The sequence below is a fragment of the Gavia stellata genome, chromosome 3 (assembly GCF_030936135.1).
Source record: "Gavia stellata isolate bGavSte3 chromosome 3, bGavSte3.hap2, whole genome shotgun sequence".
NCBI lineage: Eukaryota > Metazoa > Chordata > Aves > Gaviiformes > Gaviidae > Gavia > Gavia stellata.
The window spans coordinates 5,734,596-5,754,775 of NC_082596.1; the positions used below are offsets into that span (position 1 = coordinate 5,734,596).

Sequence of the window (20,180 nt, forward strand, 5' to 3'; positions counted from 1 at the left end):
TCATCTGCAAACTTGCTGAGGGTGCACTTGATCCCACTGTCTATGTCATTGATGAAGATATTCAGCAGTACTGGTGCCAATATGGACCCCTGAGGGACACCACTCGTCATTGCTCTCCATTTGGACATTGAGCCATTGTCCACTACCCTCTGGATGTGACCAGCCAACCAATTCCTCATCCATTGAACAGTCCATCCATAAAATCCATATCTCTCCAATGTAGAGAGAAGGATATTGTGGAGGACCGTGTCAAAGGCCTTACAGAAGTCCAGATAGACGATAGCTGTAGCTCGATGTCGTACTTGTGATTAAGATGCCCACATTCGGCTGTTTGCATGTAGTTGTCTACCTGTGCAGCGGGTGTCTAAATTCCTCTGCAGTCAACAGACGTCTAGTCAGTGCAATGGGGACCTAATGAATAGAGTCAATGGAACAGTCAGTACTGTCATTTCATCTCGCCATAAGGTAGACTTGGATGGTCAGTTAAATAACTCACTACTGGCTGTTTTCATTAAATCTTTGTTGACTATAATTGGAGCTTGGACACCTAGCACACATGTAGATACCAAAATTTAGGTATATTAATCTTGAACTGAGTTCTGTCTGGAGATTTCTATTATAATAACTGTAGAGAAATATGTGTCTCCTGAGAATAACTCAATGTCCTGTTTTAGACACCTAGGTGTAGATGAGATAAACTGCACTTGGGAAGTGCATCTTTCTAGTCATTGACTTTAAGGGGAATCTAGATAGTGGTACCCAGTTGGTCAGTGCATACCATGGCCAGGTGAGTCCCAGCCATCCCATTTTGGAGACTTTGGTACTTGGTACTGTCACGTAGAATCTTAGCTGTAAGGAATGTAGATTTTTAAAGCAGTGTGATGTGAAAAAGTGAAGTTATAATTTCAAAACAGACCCCCCACACACACTTATGGTTTGATTTTGAATAAAGGTTTAGCCATGGTTTTACTGTCTGTAAACTATGCTACATCCTCTGTCCTGGATTAGTTTAACATCCTGACAAAACTGCCTTTCACAGACTAGCTGTAAAAGCTGTAAAACTATAAAACAAGCTGGTAAGTTGTTTATTCTTCAACAATTAAAGATAGAGCAGGCATTAAACCCCTAAAGTCCTATGGTGTTCCAGCCATGAGTGGCTTTCATAGGGGGTTTAGGAGAACGGTTTGTTAAGTATGGAAGGGTTTGGAAAGGAATTTCTTTGGTCGGTGGATCTGTGGATGTTGTTAACTCCATGATGCTAGCAGACACAGAATTCGGATGCCATCAGTGTACTCTGGTTTTGGGACAGGGCAACATCAGCTCCTCTCAAAAATAGTGTACAAGTCTACCTATTTCCAAAGTTTCCAATATTGCATGTGATACAGGATGGATGTGAAATTTCTTTAGCCAATGAATGCAATATAATCTTCTTTTAGGAGACTGCACAGTTATTTGAAGTGGGATGGATTGCCCATGCTTTCATCTTTCCCACTCCTGTGTGCACAACTTCGTTGTTCTATGTCTTATTTGCTTTGGATACAGGACACAGGCGAGGAGATAGGAAGATTGTGTGACTGCAATGTTCCTGCAGCTTTGGATCTGGCTGCGGCATCAGAGACTCTGCGATTCATGTGGCTTGTGTGAAAGGTCATCACCTGCCTTGCTGACTGTCCTGTCTTTTCATTCCCCCTCCCAGGTTATGGACATGCTGCCCCAGGGACGGACGCGGGGAAGGCCTTTTGCATGTTCTACGCAGTTCTGGGGATCCCACTGACACTCGTCATGTTCCAGAGCTTGGGCGAGCGCATGAACACCTTCGTCAAGTACCTCCTGAAACGCATCAAAAAGTGCTGTGGGATGAGGAGCACCGAGGTCTCCATGGAAAACATGGTCACTGTGGGTTTCTTCTCCTGCATGGGAACACTCTGCATTGGAGCAGCAGCCTTTTCCCAGTACGAGGAATGGAGCTTTTTCCATGCTTACTATTACTGCTTTATAACATTGACTACGATAGGGTTTGGAGACTATGTGGCCCTGCAGACCAAAGGGGCCCTTCAAAAGAAGCCTCTCTACGTGGCTTTTAGCTTTATGTACATTCTAGTGGGGTTGACAGTCATTGGGGCATTTCTAAATCTGGTTGTTCTCAGGTTCTTAACCATGAACAGTGAGGACGAGAGGCGGGATGCCGAGGAACGGGCGTCCCTGGCAGGGAACCGCAACAGCATGATTATCCACATCCAAGAGGACTCCCAGCATGGTCGGCCACGGTACAAGGCCGAAGTAACAGACCTTCAGTCAGTTTGTTCCTGCATGTGTTACAGGTCCCACGAGTACACCAGCCGGGTGGTGTCCCACCAAAATTCGTTCAGCTCGAAGCTGAACCCCCAGTACTTTCACTCCATCTCTTACAAGATAGAGGAGATCTCGCCAAGCACATTAAAAAACAGCCTTTTCCCATCTCCTGTCAGCTCCATCTCACCTGGGTTGCACAGCTTTACAGATAACCACAGGCTGATGAAAAGGCGAAAGTCCATTTAAAGGGATTTGTCTTCTTTTGCTTTCCTTGTTTTCCCCAGTTCTTCTCTGTTGTTTTGGGTTTTTTGTTCCTTGAGTGAGACGGAGCGAGGCCAAAGGGAGTAGAGAAAGCCAGTCCTCCTCTGAGACTCAGCTCTTGAGCATGAAGCATGGATTATTACTGTTCCAGCAAAGTATGCCTTACATTACCCCCTCGGTGGATGTCAGAGGATTCAAGGTGACGTGAAGTGGGTACCAAATCCAAAGTTGCACACACAGCTGGGAGCCTTCATGTGCCACTGGCACTCCTGACCTAATAAACTATTTTCCTCACGAGCAGGTTGCAGCGTGCGTGCGTGTGTGCGTGTTGGGTGTGTGTGTGTGTGTGTGCACGTGCAATTCCACAACTAGTGCCATGTGACAAAAATTAAAGCATCAGGTATTATTTTTTTTTTCCCTTGAAGCAATTGTGTTCCAGCCTGCTTTTAACTTTTAGATTGCTTCCAAAAAGAACGGGGAGGGTGGGAGGGGAGCCAATTTTTTTTTGTTTTTTGCCAAGACAAGCATGCGCCATAAGCAGTCAATATACCAGGTGTATCATGATAAATTTTTTAATGCTAGATTTTAGATTGTATTAACATTAAAAAAGGCAGGAAAAGATGGATCATTTTAGCTTGCCAGTTCAAAATTAAAAAAAAAAAATAAAATAAAGCATGCACTTTGTAAAACTGGTATGCATAATAAAAACACAAGAAAAACTAGCAATGGAATTAATAATCAAAAGCAAATAATCCTATTGATTTAACTATATTTACTTTTATCATTTTCAACTGTTCCAACAATTTGCAATTTAAGAGAAATCGGGAGAATTGTTGGAACTAAAGAGTGTATTTTGTTATTTTTCTTTTATTTATAGAATTATTGTTATTATTATTATTATTATTATTATTATTATTATTATTATTATTATTTTGTGCAGCAATTACCTGCATGGATATTAATTATATTTTTTTGAATGCTTGGATTAGGATGGGTATAAATAGGTGGATGTATATTTTTTCTTATATGATAGTGAACAGGGCATTCCTTGTTTTAAATAAAAAAATAAAGATGATTGTCTCTAAACGCTTTTGATTTGTAAATAATGGAAAGCCTTTGTTGGTCTCAGGAAGAATTCAAGGGACAGTATCTTGTGTTTGGCTCACTGGGAACTTGTGAGATTAGATGTGATATTGCTTTTTTGCTAGGTGGAAAGGCAAAATGCATTTAGCAGTAATGGGCAAAAGCAGTTTTACTCCAGTGTTTGGAGGGTAACATGATTGCATTGGCAAGTTGTAGTGGAGGATGTTGAGACCATGTCGTAGAGTTGTTCCTTGGAGATTGTCCATTTCTTGGTTGTTCATCTGGACCAAACAGACTTTATAGAACCGAATTAGAGACCTAATCCAGCTCCCTTTTAAGACAATAGGAATTTGCAATGATTACATGGGATTTAGTGCTTTGGGAGGTTTATCTTCGATTTGACAGGGGTAGGACTGCAAGTTTTATAAACCCGCACCTTTGTCTCTGATTTAATCCTATCTTATAAATCGCCTTCCGTGTTAAGTCGCCATACAAACCCCATCTTTTTTTGGCACTAATCAACTCCTGCTGAATCAACCATTTTGTGCTCTCAGTGTAAAAGCAATAACCTTTTTTTTTTTTTTTCAACTAGATGGTGTGTTTTTGTACAAACCCCAGCTCTGAGCTCTGTGTGCTGATGGATGTTGATACCCTTTCAAAGAGGCATCTATAAAGAGCATTAATAGGGAGAAATAAGGAATGTCATTCCTCCTCTGTTCTCTTCTCCCTGGCTTTAAATTATTAGCTATTATTAGCTATATCAAATATGTTCATGTTCTCCTGATTTCTATATCTGTGTTTCAACAAGTAAATGAAAAGCAAGTATCCATGACTTTGACTCCCCTATGCAGCTTCCTTTGGGATTATAAATTGCTGTGGCATGAAAACCTCCATTAAGGTTAGTGAAGAAATAACTTAGGATTCTTAATGAGGCTGGATGAGGATGGACGTTTTCTGCCTAACATGGGGGATAACATCCTTCAGCACAGTAGGAGAGCATGCTGGGTGCATTAATGCTGTGCTGCTGTGACCGTGTCCTGAGGCAAATGCTGATGGCAGAAGTGTTGAAGCAAGCGTACCTAGAAAAGCAGTTTCAGGATGTGTTAAACCACCTCAAGGTTTGCCATCTAGAAGCTGGTTTCCATGAGGATGGCCCACAGGGTTCACAGTGCTGGCCAAGTTCACTTTCATAGTCTTTGCTGGTGGCACCCTAGAAGTGCAAATAAATGTAGGTTTCTTTTCCTGCTAAGGAGGTGAGAAAAAGAATGCCTGGAATATACGCATCTGTACCATGTATGAGTGCTGGGTGTATTTGACACTGGAGAAAAGCAGGAAAAGTTTGGGGTTTTGCGGAAGTCAAGTGAAATTGTCCCTGCCTAGTGAAGGAGAACCTTTGTAACAGGACTTTTGGCAAAAAATGTAAACAGTTTTGTGAAAAAAGGTTACATCATATAAAATATTGGTTAGCTTTTTCCTCTTTTGTCCTTTAAGAAAAGAGGAAAATTCTATTTCTGCTGCATATAAAGATAATCTTTAAATGTGCTATAAATCATGTTGAACTCCAGAAGTTCAAAGCTGTTACATACTCTAGCTGATTTGTTACTAAATCTTCCCTCGGGAACCATAAATGAAGAGTATTATTTTAATACATGGGGAATTTAACCAGAGCAGCAACTTACCTCGGCATGTAATGGGTTATCATAGAATCATAGAATCCTTTAGGTTGGAAAAGACCTTTAAGATCATCAAGTCCAACCATAAACCTAACACTAACAAGTCCACCACTAAACCACGTCCCTAAGCGCCTCATGCACACATCTTTTAAATACCTCCAGGGATGATGACTCCACCACCTCCCTGGGCAGCCTGTTCCAATGTCTGACAACCCTTTCGGTGAAGAATTTTTTCCTAATATCCAATCTAAACCTCCTCTGGTGCAACTTGTGGCCAAACCTATAGGCCGCTTGGAGTCTTTGCATTGGCTCAATGGCTTTATAAAAGCTCTGCTTTAGGCTACTTGAAGTTTATGGACGTGGTTAAAGAAAGCTATGTATATGGTTATGAAGGAGCCGGAGTAGATGTCCGTAGTGATACTTTTAAGTCTAAAAGCTGTAATGAGTGTGTATGTGGGAAAGTGTTTTGCTAAAATGTATCTACGTTCCTCAGGATTTTAAAAGATGTTTATTTATTTTTATTTTCTGCCTGAAGAACCTAAAATTCTGTCCAATCTATATTTTAGTTACACACAAGTTTTTAAAGTAGCAAGACATTTCCTTTGCAAGCCTGCACGCATTCAGATGTTTGCATGAGCTCTTGCAGGACTTTGCTTTGTGAGCAGCCACAAATACAAGAACTCTCGTGTGTACACATCAGTACGCCAGGCACAAATACACTCAAAATGCCTCTCTCATTGTTTTTCTGGTTCTTGACTGATGTGTGAATAATGACTTGGGCTGTCTGGAACTGGAACAGACACTATCGTGAAAGGGAAGCTTTTGTCCAAGGTTAATCCCAGCTTTTCAGTTACACATGAAAAATCAGTCAGTGAAAGGTGAGCGGATTTTTGTCTGCTCTGTCTCTGACTTCTTATTGCCTTACATGAATACCAGTTTTCTTCCCACGACACTGCTTTTCACAGAATGTTTTCTGTAGTTCATTATTAGCTTTATTCCACTTAAGACATTATTTCTTTCAGTTCAACCTCTCTTCCTTGCTACTCGCTCTTTTGAAATTCAGCTAGAAGCAGGTAGTAGTGGTGCTGCTTATGACAAGACGTCCTAATATCCAGAATATCTAACCTGTGTTTCCGTAGCACACAGACGTCTGCTATCACTTTGTGATGCACTCTCATTCCCCCGAGTCTCATTTCCCCTACCCTTCCCTATTATTAAGCATTAGAAATAATAATAATAAATCAGATTAGTCTATTTATGTCACACTAATGTGCTCTTCATCAAAACAACACAAATTTAGCTCCCTGCTGTCGACTTTGATTATATAACAACCCTATTATCCTATCATATTTCATATTATCATCAAAGGGAAAAATCAGTTTGATCAGTGAAGCACCAAAATAGCTTTGACTGAGCATGCTGTGATATGGAAACGAAAGAGGAAGCTTAATAGAACAATGCAGGCACAAGTCTCCACTTGGTCTTTGTTACTGTGTAAGGAGGATCCTGACTAATCTAATTGGAACTGTTTTGACGAACTTCGTACATATATATGCTTTACAGGGATGACTGTAATGGGACAGCTCTAGAAGGGGTGTTTGGATGTTACTTCAAGGGTCCAAAATAGCTTTTTGGTTGTTAATGAATGGAGAAGATGTATTGTTACCTTCAGCAATAGACTTCTGTTTGGACTCTGTAACAGCTCATTAGGACAAAATCAGCAACATTAAAAAAAAAAAAAAAAGAAAAGAGGGAAGTGACCAAGTTAATCTACTGTATTGTAGTTTGTCTCATTAGTTTCCTAATGCTTCTATCGAAAAAATGACAGGGCAGTAATCAAGATTATTGCGATTCAAAGCTAGGCAAGGTAATTTCTTGTTTTCTCTGACAGATTTGAAAGCTTTTGTGATGGGAAAAGGCATCATTTGTTGCTAAAAGCTTAAAAAAAGGCAGTCCGTGGAACCAAGATGGAGGATGAAAATGTTCCAGAATGATTTGGTGTGTGCAGACCAGAGGGCAGGAGCTTGGGTGGAAGTAGCTTTCAGCTGAAGTTTATGTCCTCATTTAGCTTTATGTAATATTCCTGTTAATATTAGGCTCTAATTAAGACAGTCATTTAAAATCTTTATGAGGAAGCCAGACCAGAGAGATGAGTTGGAGTGTGTCCATTACACTAATGTTACGGACTTTTTAATGCATATTTCAACAAGACACTCTTATTGACTGGAATATTGCACAAATTACAATGAGAATCACACTACCACTACTTTCATCAACTAGAGGTGCATAACACTCACAGAAATGAAAAAGAAATACTGCCTTTCTGACCAGCCTGCCTGTCGTCTAACTTCAATATCAAACGTTATTTTGGAACTTCAGCTAGATAAAGCGTACGAGAAGGATTAGCCATCATAACGATACACAAAAATCAAAACAAATAGAATCATGACATTGGACGCAGAGAAATTGATTACAGATGGAAGATGCTCTGGAACTCTTGTGCTAGTTAATCTGACCTCAGAGGCTGAATTAAAACCGTGAAAACTGATGGCACCCTTTGCCAAAATATAGTTTGCAATTATTTAAGATATAGATAATGAACATGGCAGAGGAACTTTCACCCAAAAAAGTAGTAGAAGGGCAAAAAGAAAGATGGAAAGAAAGAAATTGTTCTCAACAGCAGCTGTAGTTATGTTATTTCCAGCTGAAGTCACTGTGAGGTGATACTGAAGACTGTTGTGCTTTGATCTGGGTAGAATCAGTCTGGGAGACTGATTGTCCTCTGCTCAGCCAAGGTCTATGCCACAGTGTTTCACTGATTACTGCTGATAAGGAGATTTGCGGAGTTCTTGATTCTCCGGTCAGGTTTTTGCTGCTGTCTTCACTGAAACCAGGATTTTATTCAGCCAGCCCATCCTGAGCAGTGCTAGTCCCTGTGATAAATTAAGTTAAGTCATTCTATTTCCTTTACTGGTGTTCCTAAGTTCAAGGGCCTAGTAGAATGTAAGCAAATTCTCTCTTTCTCTAAAGCCTGGACTGGCAGGACCTTCCTCTGAAGCCAATGGATGCTTTACTAAAGCTAAACTTATTCAGACTGGCCCTAAGTCTTTCATTTAATTGGATGTTGTTCAGTGATTGTTATTCTTATTTTTTCCTTTTCCCCGAAGGCCTTGACTGATTCTCTGTCCAACCCTATTGTCTTTTGCTCAAATATCCAAGTCATATACATGTACACATCAGGATTCCTTTGCGGCAAAAGTCCAGTATAAATCTTCAAACTGAGGAACTTCAGCATTTGTGTCCCTGTTACACTGGGAGTTCCACAAAATTTCTCCTTGTGTGCTGGAGAATGCAGATATGGTTGGATTTGCACATCATCTAGGTGGATGTTTCAGCTGCTGAGCTGGCTCTTGCTGGACTATTTTGTGAAGTTGGTGGGTTTATATTGCTGTGAATTGGTAAACTACAGTGAAATCAAAATGCTGTAAGGCTATTTTTTTTTCTCATGCAGATTTCTAATATGGTGACCTAACTGATTCAGGTGCAACACAATAAGTCCTGATTTATACTCCTTTACTGAGACTGGAGTGTGAGCCTTTTTCTATTTACTGCTAGATCTCATATCAGTGTCTCCAACTAGTGCTTACTGTGAACAAACTTTCCTAAACCTAAAGGAGAGCAGAAAGACCTAAAGACAACAGTCAACCTGTATAATTTATGCTTTATGGAATCCAGTCATCCAAAGCTGCCTGCTAATTTTAGGCTGGAAATACTATTCCTAGAGCCTTCAGCCTTCATTTGTCTCTCCTTCTGCGAATATTGTAATTAATAAACACCCCAAATCCCTCCCTCACCTTGCTTTCTGACCATGTAAGGAGTGCTGCCATACGTTAACATCCACAACAGATTTGGAAAAAAAAAAAAGGGGGGAAAAAACCCAATTAATGCTTCAATTTTATTGGTAATTAATATTCACAGTTCCAAGCTGTGTTGTCTTTTAGTTCACTTTGAGAAATGCAGAGCAAACAACAGCATGATAACATTTATCATAGGTGGCTAATTCACAAGTGGCGCTAGCAAATATAATAATTGAAACTATGCTCTATAATGCATCTTCCTCATGCATGAGTTCTGTTACCACTAGCCTGGCTTTGATTCATTGATTATCTGGTCTGTGGAACAGCTTGCAGTAATTGCTGTATCCAGAGCACAGTACTTGAGGGTAGAAGAGAGATCTATTTCACAGACAGCGGCCCTCCGGCTTTCTCCACGTGCCCTCTCCCCTTTCCTACCCAGACATTAACTCATTAGCTTGCCATTTCATAGACGTATGTTCAGACCCAAGATCACCACATTCTGTACTTTCCCCCCTCATCTATTAATGAAAAGCATTATGCTACAGAACTGCACCCTGGGGAAGGAAATGTTCCACTCTAATTACTGCTGACAAAAGAAATCTACAGATTGATTAAAAACAATATGCGGGGAATCAAATAGGAAATGCAAAGTGCATAAACCTGCACGGGTGAGATACACTTCTTCCCTGGCCAGGCTGCACTGCATTAGCCTGCGAGGAGAATTTGGGAGCGTGTTTGTTTGGGAGAACGCTGTCAGGAGAAAGGGCAGCACAAATGACATGAGCAGGCAAAGAGACACAGTGGTTTGGCTCATTGTAGATCGTTAGTAAGGTCTGTGGCATTGTTTCAAATTAAGGAAGAGCCGTGGGTCTTCTGGGTTTAGTCTATTTGCCAGCATCCTCCCAAGCAGGAGTGGCAGGAGGTGTGGGAAGGAGGGACCATGGCTGGTTCATGGTGGAATGGACTGTCATTTGTGACACCGCATTACCAATGTTAGTGTCAAGCAGGAAGCAGGGAAAAATGGGTCTTCTAGAGCACCTCCACTCTACTACTCCTTGGAAGAGATCAGTTACACCATCCCTCCTATCGCCTGCAGCAAATCTGTACTGTGGCTCAGAAAGACCTGGACTGTGGTATCCTTGCCCACCTTTTGATAGCATCTCCCCAGAACTGAGCCATAGAAATGTGTGGGAAATGCTAAGCTTCTCCAGCTGGGTTCAGGGAGTCACAACAGAGCAAAGAAGCCTCTTTGTATTGACTGTGTTTGGACAGTTTCTACATGTCAAAACATAATCAAAGTTGACCTTTAGAAAACTAAAATTAATTCATTATTGCTGGCTCTCCCTACAGCATGGGTATGCAGTTCCTTAATCATAATTATTGTTAAGAGGCTAATTAATCTGATAACAGTATTTAATTAGATTAGCTGAAGTAGAGCGTATAAATGATTTTGGCCTCCCAGAGTCTGAAATCGCAAGTCTACAAAATGATTTCCAAAAGGCCTGTTTGGTAATATCACTGCTGACATGGGGGTCATGCCACAGCTGTCCTATTGACAAGCATCATCTTGGCACGTTGACTGGAGCTCCTTGTGGGAGTATCTGGGGAAAGGATTTTAGCTCAGAGCCAATACATGCAGTGAGGCTCTTAATTCCCACTGAACTAAACAGGTGCTTAAATGTCTTTGTGGAGATAGGTTTTGGGCCTGGTTTTGTCTTACCTGTAGAGGAAAGAGCCAGTGTTATGTCTCAGAGAGATGGGATGATGCAGATGGATGAGCAAGGGGCTGTATTTCAGGATGGAGCATGGTTCTGGTACCCATTTGGTGCAATGGCCAAAGTGTCTCAGCTGTGCTGTCTGGGATAGATTATGCTTCTAGGAGGAAAGGTTGCTTGGATACATGTCCAACCATGTCTGGTCCACATGGGGAACGGGGAAGATACAGTTGAGTTTCTGTGTCACAAGCTGGATTGATGAGGACACTGATGCTATGGCATATCCTTTCAAATCCTCTCTGAGCAAGGTTAAAAAAGGCTTTGGTGACAGAGCCTTCGGATAGCTCTATAGCCGTTTCTTCTAATGTTTCCTTCAAAGTACCTAGCACATTTCTCTGATCTCTCTGATTTGACGCTCTTCTTCTGAGAGCCCTTCCGAATGGTGTTGCGGGTGAATTGGAGTTTCTTGTTCAGCATGCAACAGTGGACACATCTCATTATCTTCTTTGTGCTAGTCATCCAAATGGATCTGTGGGGAAGCTCACAGCTATTCATCATGGTTGTGTCCACTAGAACCTGGCCAAATTCCTCTGGTTGCTCTGGGAGCTGTCATTTTGCCAAAAGATTGGCCAAGTGCAAACACAGGAGCAAAGACATACATGTGAGATCCTTTTAGCAATGCACAGTTAATTGTTGTGGGTTTTTTTAATCTTCACTGTACATTCCTTTCACGTTCTTCAGCATCTAAGACCAAGTTGCTCTATGGTGACTTGTCTTTCCATGTGACTTCTCTTTTCTTTGAAGAATTCCTTAGTGTCACACATGTTTTCCAGAAAAGATGGGTGCCATATTTTTCATTTTTAGCATATCTTTTCAATTCCCAACATGGAGAGATACTGCAGTCAGAAGCAGCAGTAGGAAATTCCTCTTCAGCGTTGATACTGTGCCCTTTTTATTCTCCTGGGAAGATTAGTACAGCGGTCTGGTGTGGTCACCACTGACCAACAGAACTGGTATGCTCAACACAACCGAGTGACCTTCTCTTGCCAGTTTACCTCCTTTTCGACGGCTCAGCTGCATTTACATTGTGGCAGATACTTTCTGTATAAGTTGTTAGTGCAGGAATATTGTTCAGATATTGGAGGAGAAGTTACTACCTGCATAACAAGAGAGGGATCCCAGCGTCCAGGTTACAACAGGTTTAAGACTCCGTTAATCTAGCAGTTGGTTTTATTCAGTAATTTCCTGGGTACCACTCTGAGCACTGCTCTTTTGGACTTCAACTTTAACGAATTTGGTTAATCCACACAAAGTTAGTTGGGTGTAAGTACTGTTGGGTTGACCTCGTATGAAAAAAGGACTAGTATATGCTTCAGAAAGAGTCCTGTCTACTACAAAACTTTTTAACAACTAAGTAATAAGCAGAAATTATGAGAGACTGGCTCATTCATTAGAATGCAAACCTAATCTGTCTTTCTTTTACAGAATGTAGATCTCCTGTGATGTGCTATACAACCAATAATCCATCTGTTCCTTTTTAGCAAGGTCAGGAGTGAACTGTGGAAGAAAAAAATGTTTTCTTTTTCCTCTTCCCTTGACTTGTTAAGATTTGTGTGGCTGTTTGTTGCCATTGAGGAGTATTGACTAAAACTTTTGATCCTAGTGATACAGTGGCAAAGGAAATTATTTGGAGCTGGATAGGTCAATGGGGAATGGGAGGGGGGCTTAACAGTTGTTTCCAGTAGGCCAAAAGAATGTGGATACTGTCTCTTCAAGGTGCAATTTCTTACTTCAACAAACTGTTCATCTATGAGAAACAGGGATAAAAGTGTTCAATTTGGGACCTAAGGAGTTTATATGGAAATTCTTGGATTTCTTCCGAACACACATACATGTTGAAATTAAATTGTGATTCCTACTTTGGAGACTGAGCCTTCCTGCTCAGACAGAAGCGTGCGTGTATGTGTGTGTTTGTGAGTGCGTGTTGATGCTATGTCTCTTTTGGATCTCTTGACACTTTTTGGTGCATTTTTGTACTTCTTTGAATGTGCATATGCGGACTTACCGATGGTGTATTGACGGCATTCTAAAGGCCCTCAACAGCCTGAGATAGAGCAAAACTCTCTAAATTCCTACCCTGGTTGTTACATTTTCTGTGCAGCACACAGAGCATTAGGAGCACGGTCATCTAGAAAGAGGAGCTGCTTGGCTGTGGAGACTGCACTGGGAATTTACCTCCTGGAAGCTGTTTTCTCTGCTCATTTCAGACCTCTAACTTCAACACAGTTGTTGAGCTGGTCCTAGCAAAGGAGAAAGAGCAGGTCATAAGCATCAAGATGTGATTTGGTAAACCAGTGATAACTTGATTACAAAGAACCAAATTAAAAACTCTTTTGTGTTTTCATTTCTTTTTCTGGCCTTCTCCGTAATGGGAGAGGATGCCTTCACACATGGCCTTAGAATGCCGTACTGGAGTTAGAATGCAACAACAGTCAAATGAAAATAAGATGTATTGCAGCTTATATAAAGAATGAAAACTGTATCACACAAATGTTTACAAGTCCAAGTAGACAGCGAACCCCTGTACAATATGTAATTTATGCAAGGGATTGCATCTTTCTTTTGTAATGAATGCACTAAGCAACCCTGTATATATTTTACAATGTCTTTACAGAGAAAAAAAAAAAGAATCATTTACTGTAGTGTTGTAAAATAATGCACTTTTCTAATTTTTTCATTAAAAATCCTATGGCACGTTTTCAAATGTATATTGTTTCTTTTATATTGAATGTGGAAATGTTAACTTCCTGTAAAATTGCACTACAGAAGTAAAATCCACTGATGGAACTTATTTTGTTAAAGAAAAGTCCCTTGACAACCAACAGATGTTTATGATTATACGATATGTATGTGTGTGCATATATGTGTATATGGTGTATATCTATCTAATGTATATATATGTATACGCACACACACACATATATCTAGTGATATGTGTATATATATAAAATGATATAGGTCCAGATTTATATATGATTGTATTAATATAATATCTATAGATTGATAGATATATAGATATGTATATATATTCATACATACACACAAGAATCACAATGTACAAACCCAGAAAGGATTACTCATTAAATTAAAGGGGGTTGGGGGGGAGAAAGATGTCATATACAGAAGATATTTTGCATTGCAATAAAAGCTTTTTTGACAAAAGTACGTGCAGAGTGAAGTATGAACCTTCATCGAATACCCAACCATGCTGTTCCCAGAAGACTACAGTACAGAATAAGCAATAGAAAAGTGCTTAGGGGAGGTGTAAGAGCAGAGTCAGTGCATGGTGGACTGGAGTTAGCTCTTGAGACTCCCCCCACCTTAACTTTGTGGAGCTGAAGGGCAAGATCTTAGGATACCAAAGTGAACAGTATAACTTCCTCTGACTTGAGGAGACCAGCGTTTCACTCACAAAATTATTAATCTAGTGCTTCCGAGCAAAAGAGGGGAAGTGGGTCTCAGTGCCCATTTTAACTGGCAGGTGTTGCTGTGAGGCACAAGCATGATTTCTCATTTGGGATGGAGCATTGGGCAACTTGTACTGTTGTTGCCATCCAGGTAAGTCATAAGTGAAGGCAGGTACAGGACCTCACTTTGTCCTTACGATGTGATTTCTACATGCTGCTGCTCATGGAAGAATTCTAAAAGTCTCCAGAGCTAATATTTCATATTTGAGAAACATCTTATCAATAGGAAGAATCCCCTCTTTTTTTTTTCCTGATGATGCTGTGGCCAGAAGTTGATCCCAGCTGCACAGTGACAGAGAATGAGAGGTTTTATATTTCCTTCCAGCAGCCTTGATGAAAGAAAATATCTACGTGAACAGTGAGAATAGTTAACCATTAGAATAAAAAAGTGGTTGCAGCAAATTTGCCATGCCATGCAGTGATAAAACAAGAGACCAACTACCTTGTGCATTCTTACAGGAAGAAACCATTGCCTTGATGCAGAAAGTTCTTGGTAGAAGCCACTGTTCTGTATTATAACGAGAGTGAGATTAGCTTGTCGTCACAGCCTTCACCTGTTCTTGCTGTGTATGAGACTGACTTATAAATGAGTGAAGAACCAACATATCCTGTGTGTTGGGACATAGTCAGTGTTATATACACCCTATATTTACTCCCTGGCCTACATTAAAACAACAACAAAAAATGCTTGTAAAAATTTAATTTTCTGATGGTGAAGACAGGAGTTCTTATGGCACAGAAAGGAGAAAAACAGCTTGAACAATAGAGATAAATATACCCAAGCAATCTCACATGTGTTTTCCGTGCCGCATAAGGGAACATCTCTGTTAGCAACTAAGATCAACAATTTCTTTGTTTTTGGAGCGGTATTTGCCAACATATTTTATCATCTCAATTTATCCAGCATGCACAGACAAGCCAAAATATCATTGAACCCCATCCACCCCTTTTGCAAGTGAAAAAAACGTTTCAGAGTAATTAATTAAGCAATCAATAATATAGACTAGAAGACCACATTTTAAAGGGCTCCAGGTAGTGCAGTGGTGTACCCAGGAGAATTTGAAGAACACCTTGTGTGCTGAACTTAACAACCACAAGAATGTTAGACTTCAGGGGATGGGGGAAAAATGCAGAAAAAAAATCCCGTCTTTCATCTATAGGCATATAAATATCTTTATAAATCTGAATCAAAGTCACAGATGCCTGATTGTTCAGCGTTTGGCTGCTGCCATGTGCTTGGGTCCTGTCTCAGAGGACGAAAGAAATTAAGCACCCTGCAGGAAAATGCAAGACCCTGCTGAGTACACATCAACTGCTTGGTTGACAGCAAACAAAATATTTCAGTCGCTGAAAATGGGTTTGTGTCTGTAGTCATGCTGTGACCAAATCTCTGCATCTTTCTCACCTAAGGCAATGTCTTCAGTTCAGCTTGTCCTTTGTAAAAACTGTGACTTTTGAGAGGGGACAAATGAGGGAATTGTACTGGAAGTGTACAAAATAATGAGCAGTACAGAAAAGGTAAATGAGCTCTTCCCTGTTGTGCTTTCTCACTCTCCCAGGACAAAGCAATACGCGATTAAACAGAAACCAAAACATTTAGAACTGAGAGAAGAAAATATTTTTATTTCTGTTATTAAAAAAATAAGTTTTTTAGGAAAAAAAAGAAAGACACATTTCTAGGATCTTCAGAGCCAGGAGGAAACTGTTACTTGATTAAAAGGCAGAAAACAAAAACTCTGGAAGACCTGCAATCAGTGTATCAGTCCAAGTTCAGCCACTGAGGGAGGTATAAAAGACTAGGTGCTGCTTATATTCAGAGTATCCTTGGCTCCAGCATTTTACTGCTGGGAAATTTTGACTGTTGAAGGAAAGGAAGAAAATGTTCCTATAGATGAAGTCAATGTACTGTGCCACTTACATAGTGACTATTAATGGAAACTCTTGGCTTTAACACTTGATATGGGTTCGGATGAGCTACCCTGTTTTAGCACTATGGTTATTTGTTCCAGGTCTGGCTGGGGTGGGAGTGTGTCGCTTGGTTGCTAAGAGGGTGGAAATGCTAGAGATAGGAACTACTGACCTATACCACCTCAGACTATATGAACTCTACCTGGAGGTTAATCTTTCCCTTCTACCTCCTAGTCAAGGTTGAGAGGAAGAAAAAAACCCTTTGATAGCCACATTGGTTCTACATACCTCGTACACTAATGGTCTTGTGTCACAACAGACTCCAGTCTCATGCTGGAAGTTCAGGTCATATCATGAATGAACTTGGTATTTCCAAAGGAAACGACCCACAGCTGTGACATTAGACTTAGGTTTGAATAAAAGGAGAACATATGTTACGTCTTGATCACAGGGGATTTCAGACCTTACCCTTGACCTGTTTTCACTTTGCACTTATCTGATGGAGAAGACCTGTGAAAAAGGAGACACTAGATTGCTGGTGCCATAGGGCAGGAAGAGCATCTCCTCAGTGTATCATACCATCGTCAGCTTAATCTGGTGGCCTTCTCTAGACAAAAGCCAACAGCTGACTTTTTAGGCAAGGAAGAAGAGTTTACACCATCCTCTGGTGTCCTGTGCACAGTGCATCATGAGCAACAGCTTTTATCTTGCGTTTGACTGTTGTAGTGTCTGATGAGTGTTACCAGCTGCATTTTGAATAGTAGGATGCAGAGACAAACTGCAAGATGCTGACACATCTGTGGAGTTTTAGGACAGAGGTTGTACATGGAAGTGAGAGGAAAAGAGGTCAACTCACAACGTGAGTGACCTTGAGCTCAAACTATGAGTTATGCCTCTTGATGATGCTCACATTTAGTGCCATTGCTGTGCTTTTCTTTCATTATTTCTACCTCATAAAATGTAAAGAAATTCCATGTATAAAAAGGGGGCTGCTAAGACATGCAATCACCCAGCTTCTCTAAGATTTCTTTGGCAATGTTGTTTCTGTCTTTGAAGATGAGAGTTGAAATTATTTTCCCAAGAGGCAAAAAGAAACAAGGAGCAGAGATGGAGCAAGAAGGCAACCTCCCTCCATTCTAGACTCACGTTGCTGTTGTGAAACACTGCGCAGTACAAGTGATCCCAGCTTGTACTTCTGTATTAGGCTGTCTCCCCCCACACTATGCCTGGCCTCTGACTATCATGGCCTCTGACTCAGCATTTCAGAATAAATCTGATATCAGCTCACTGAATTTATATTACTGTAAACAAGAGGAATATTTGGACTGATGGGTTAAATTAATCTATATTTTGGTGCAAGAGCCTGGGGGATAGTATGAGCCAAACTGTTGGGCAGTGGTGTAAAAGCCAACATCACTGAGATAGGGCTCAGCTGAATACAGATGTGGTGAAAAAGAAAGGAGAGGGTAGAGCAGCATTGAATAGAATCTGAATTATTTAACTAGTCAGATTTAATGAGAGAGCTTACCTCAATTTTTCAGCATTGCACTAAGCAGTTTAATCTAGGCATAGCCTAAACTGGGGCTGAACTTTGCTTATTTGACTTAATCCAGCAAATTGGTACATGTTGTAACACCTTGCTAGTTCTACCTGTATGGTCTTCCTGCCTGGGCTACTCGCACTGAGCAGGTAAATCTCAGCACTGTTCACATCACCAGCAGGCTGATTCTGCTCTCCTTGGTTCTGATTTCCTGCTCATGATACACTTCTCTTCCCAATGCTAATACAATTTCCCTATTTTTTTTTCCTTCCCAAAATGTCTGCAGAAAAGACTTTTCCATTCATGTTGTAAATTCGCCTGCCCAGAAGATGTGGTCACCAAGGAAGAGCCCTCCTGCAACTATAAAACATGTAGATGGTGGATGTGGATGCTAATAGCTTCTGGCTCATTAGCACAAGAGCAAGTATCTGTAGGAGGTAATTGCTGTAAGGGTAATAATGTAGGAAACATCCAAACCATCGATCTCTGTGTGAAGGTGAATTCCCAGGTGCTAAATCACTTAAATTAATCACTCAGTGCTGTTACAGGCAATGATTAGCGTCTGCTCTCCCAAGGGAGAGGGATGGAGAGAGAGAGAGAGAGAAATCTAGAACGCAAATCACACTGTATTTGTTGTCCTGCGGACATTCTCTACTTCCTTGCAACAGCTTGTAGGCCAATACAGCTTTGCAAGATGTGGTCTTGTCAGGATTCCCAAACGCAAGCAAGTCAATCAAGTCTGGCAGATCCACTAACGAGAACAACAACAGGTGACCAGATGCTGTTTTAGTAAAAGGGAGAGCTCTGGCAGCCCACTTGGTAAGTGGCATCCCAAATGCAGTCTGTGGCGATTGCAGTTGGATAATTTCAAGATGATTTTGGACTGCCTTTGATCATTTAAATCCATGCCATGTTGATATCAGGAGAAAAGGTCTCACCATTGAGTAACCATCTAGTTTCTTATAGCAGATGACTTTTCAAATTTGCCATTACTACCCCGTTCTCCTTGAGATAATCTGATAGGGTCCAGGGCTGAATGAATTGTAGAGACAGAAGGATTCTGTGGTCTTGAGCTGCAGTAAAAAAAGCATCATCTTTTGTGTGTCTGGGCCTTTAGTGGAACGGCTGAAGGAAGCAATGGTCTGGAAGTGCTCCTGAGCTCTCCAGACTTCACACAGCCAGAGAGATAGCACATGCGTCATGAAGTTAGTGTCTTAACAAGCTGCCACGTATCAGGTGAGCTGTAAAACATGGTCTTGTGTCTCTCCTCAGCCCATGGCTATGCTGTGTGGAGTTTTCCAGTCAGTTGTGATGGAGTGTGTGTTTCTGGACAAATACCAGAGACATTTATTCTACCTCATATTTATTGGGGAGCTGTCTGGCCTGCTCCACTCCGGTTAAGTCTCTGTAGGAAACTGGTTTACTCCTATATCCAGTCAAAGACCTTTACACAGGGAAGCCAGCTCAAACCCCGTTCTGGTCAGGATCAGAAACACTCTTTCTGTTTCAACTGCTACTAACTCTTAACAAGTTTGGGATGCCCAAAGACAGTTAATGAGCCCATCTGAGGAACCAGCAGAGTTATGGCGCAGCTGAGGGGAGGGGGCTGATCTCTCTCTGGTGACCAGCAACAGGACATGAGGAAATGGAATGAAATGGCATCAGGGCAAGTTCAGGTTTGTCATTAGGAAAAGGTTCTTCACTGGGAGGGTGGTTGGTCACTGGAACAGGCTCCCCAGGGAAATGGTCACAGCACCAAGCCTGACAGAGTTCAAGGAGCATCTGAATGATGTTCTTAGTCATACGGTTTAGTCTTAGGTAGTCCTGCGAGGAGCAGGCAGTTGGACTTGATGATCCTTATGGAACCCTTCAAACTCGAGATATTCTATGATTCTAAGGTTGTTTTAAACACACGACTCTTCAAGGCAGACCCAGACAGACTGGGAAAAATGCCTTCTATTCTTACTTTGGTCTTATAATCATGTTTACATGTTATTTTGACTGCGGTTGTGCTTAATGCCAAGCAAAAATGGGGCCATTCAGCTTGGCATTGTACACGGACAACACTGAGGCAAATTGTTCCCTCAGTGTGTTTATAATCTAATATACTAATATGCACCAGTGTACTGGGAGTGTTACCATGAATTAATGGGAAAAAAAACCCAACTTAATCTGCTGCTCCAGTACGTTGAGTAGTCATAAGCAGGTAACTCTGATGATGATGATGTGTCAGAGAGGGAGTGAACACCACTTTAGGGCTGTTTGTGGTGAAAATCATCATTGAAAATCTACTCCAGGAAGGGAAGGCGCATGTAAGGTAGGCA

General features: G+C 41.0%; 1 protein-coding gene across 1 annotated transcript in view; it reads left to right on the top strand.

Annotated features, from left to right (window-relative positions):
- KCNK9 (potassium two pore domain channel subfamily K member 9) overlaps positions 1 to 2,538 on the top strand; it is an 84,764-nt gene extending 82,226 nt beyond the window's left edge. Inside the window, exon 2 of the mRNA XM_059815718.1 lies at positions 1,697 to 2,538. Coding sequence (XP_059671701.1) covers positions 1,697 to 2,538 — 842 coding nt within the window. The remainder of the gene's footprint in view (positions 1 to 1,696) is intronic.
- Positions 2,539 to 20,180: the final 17,642 nt, after the last annotated feature.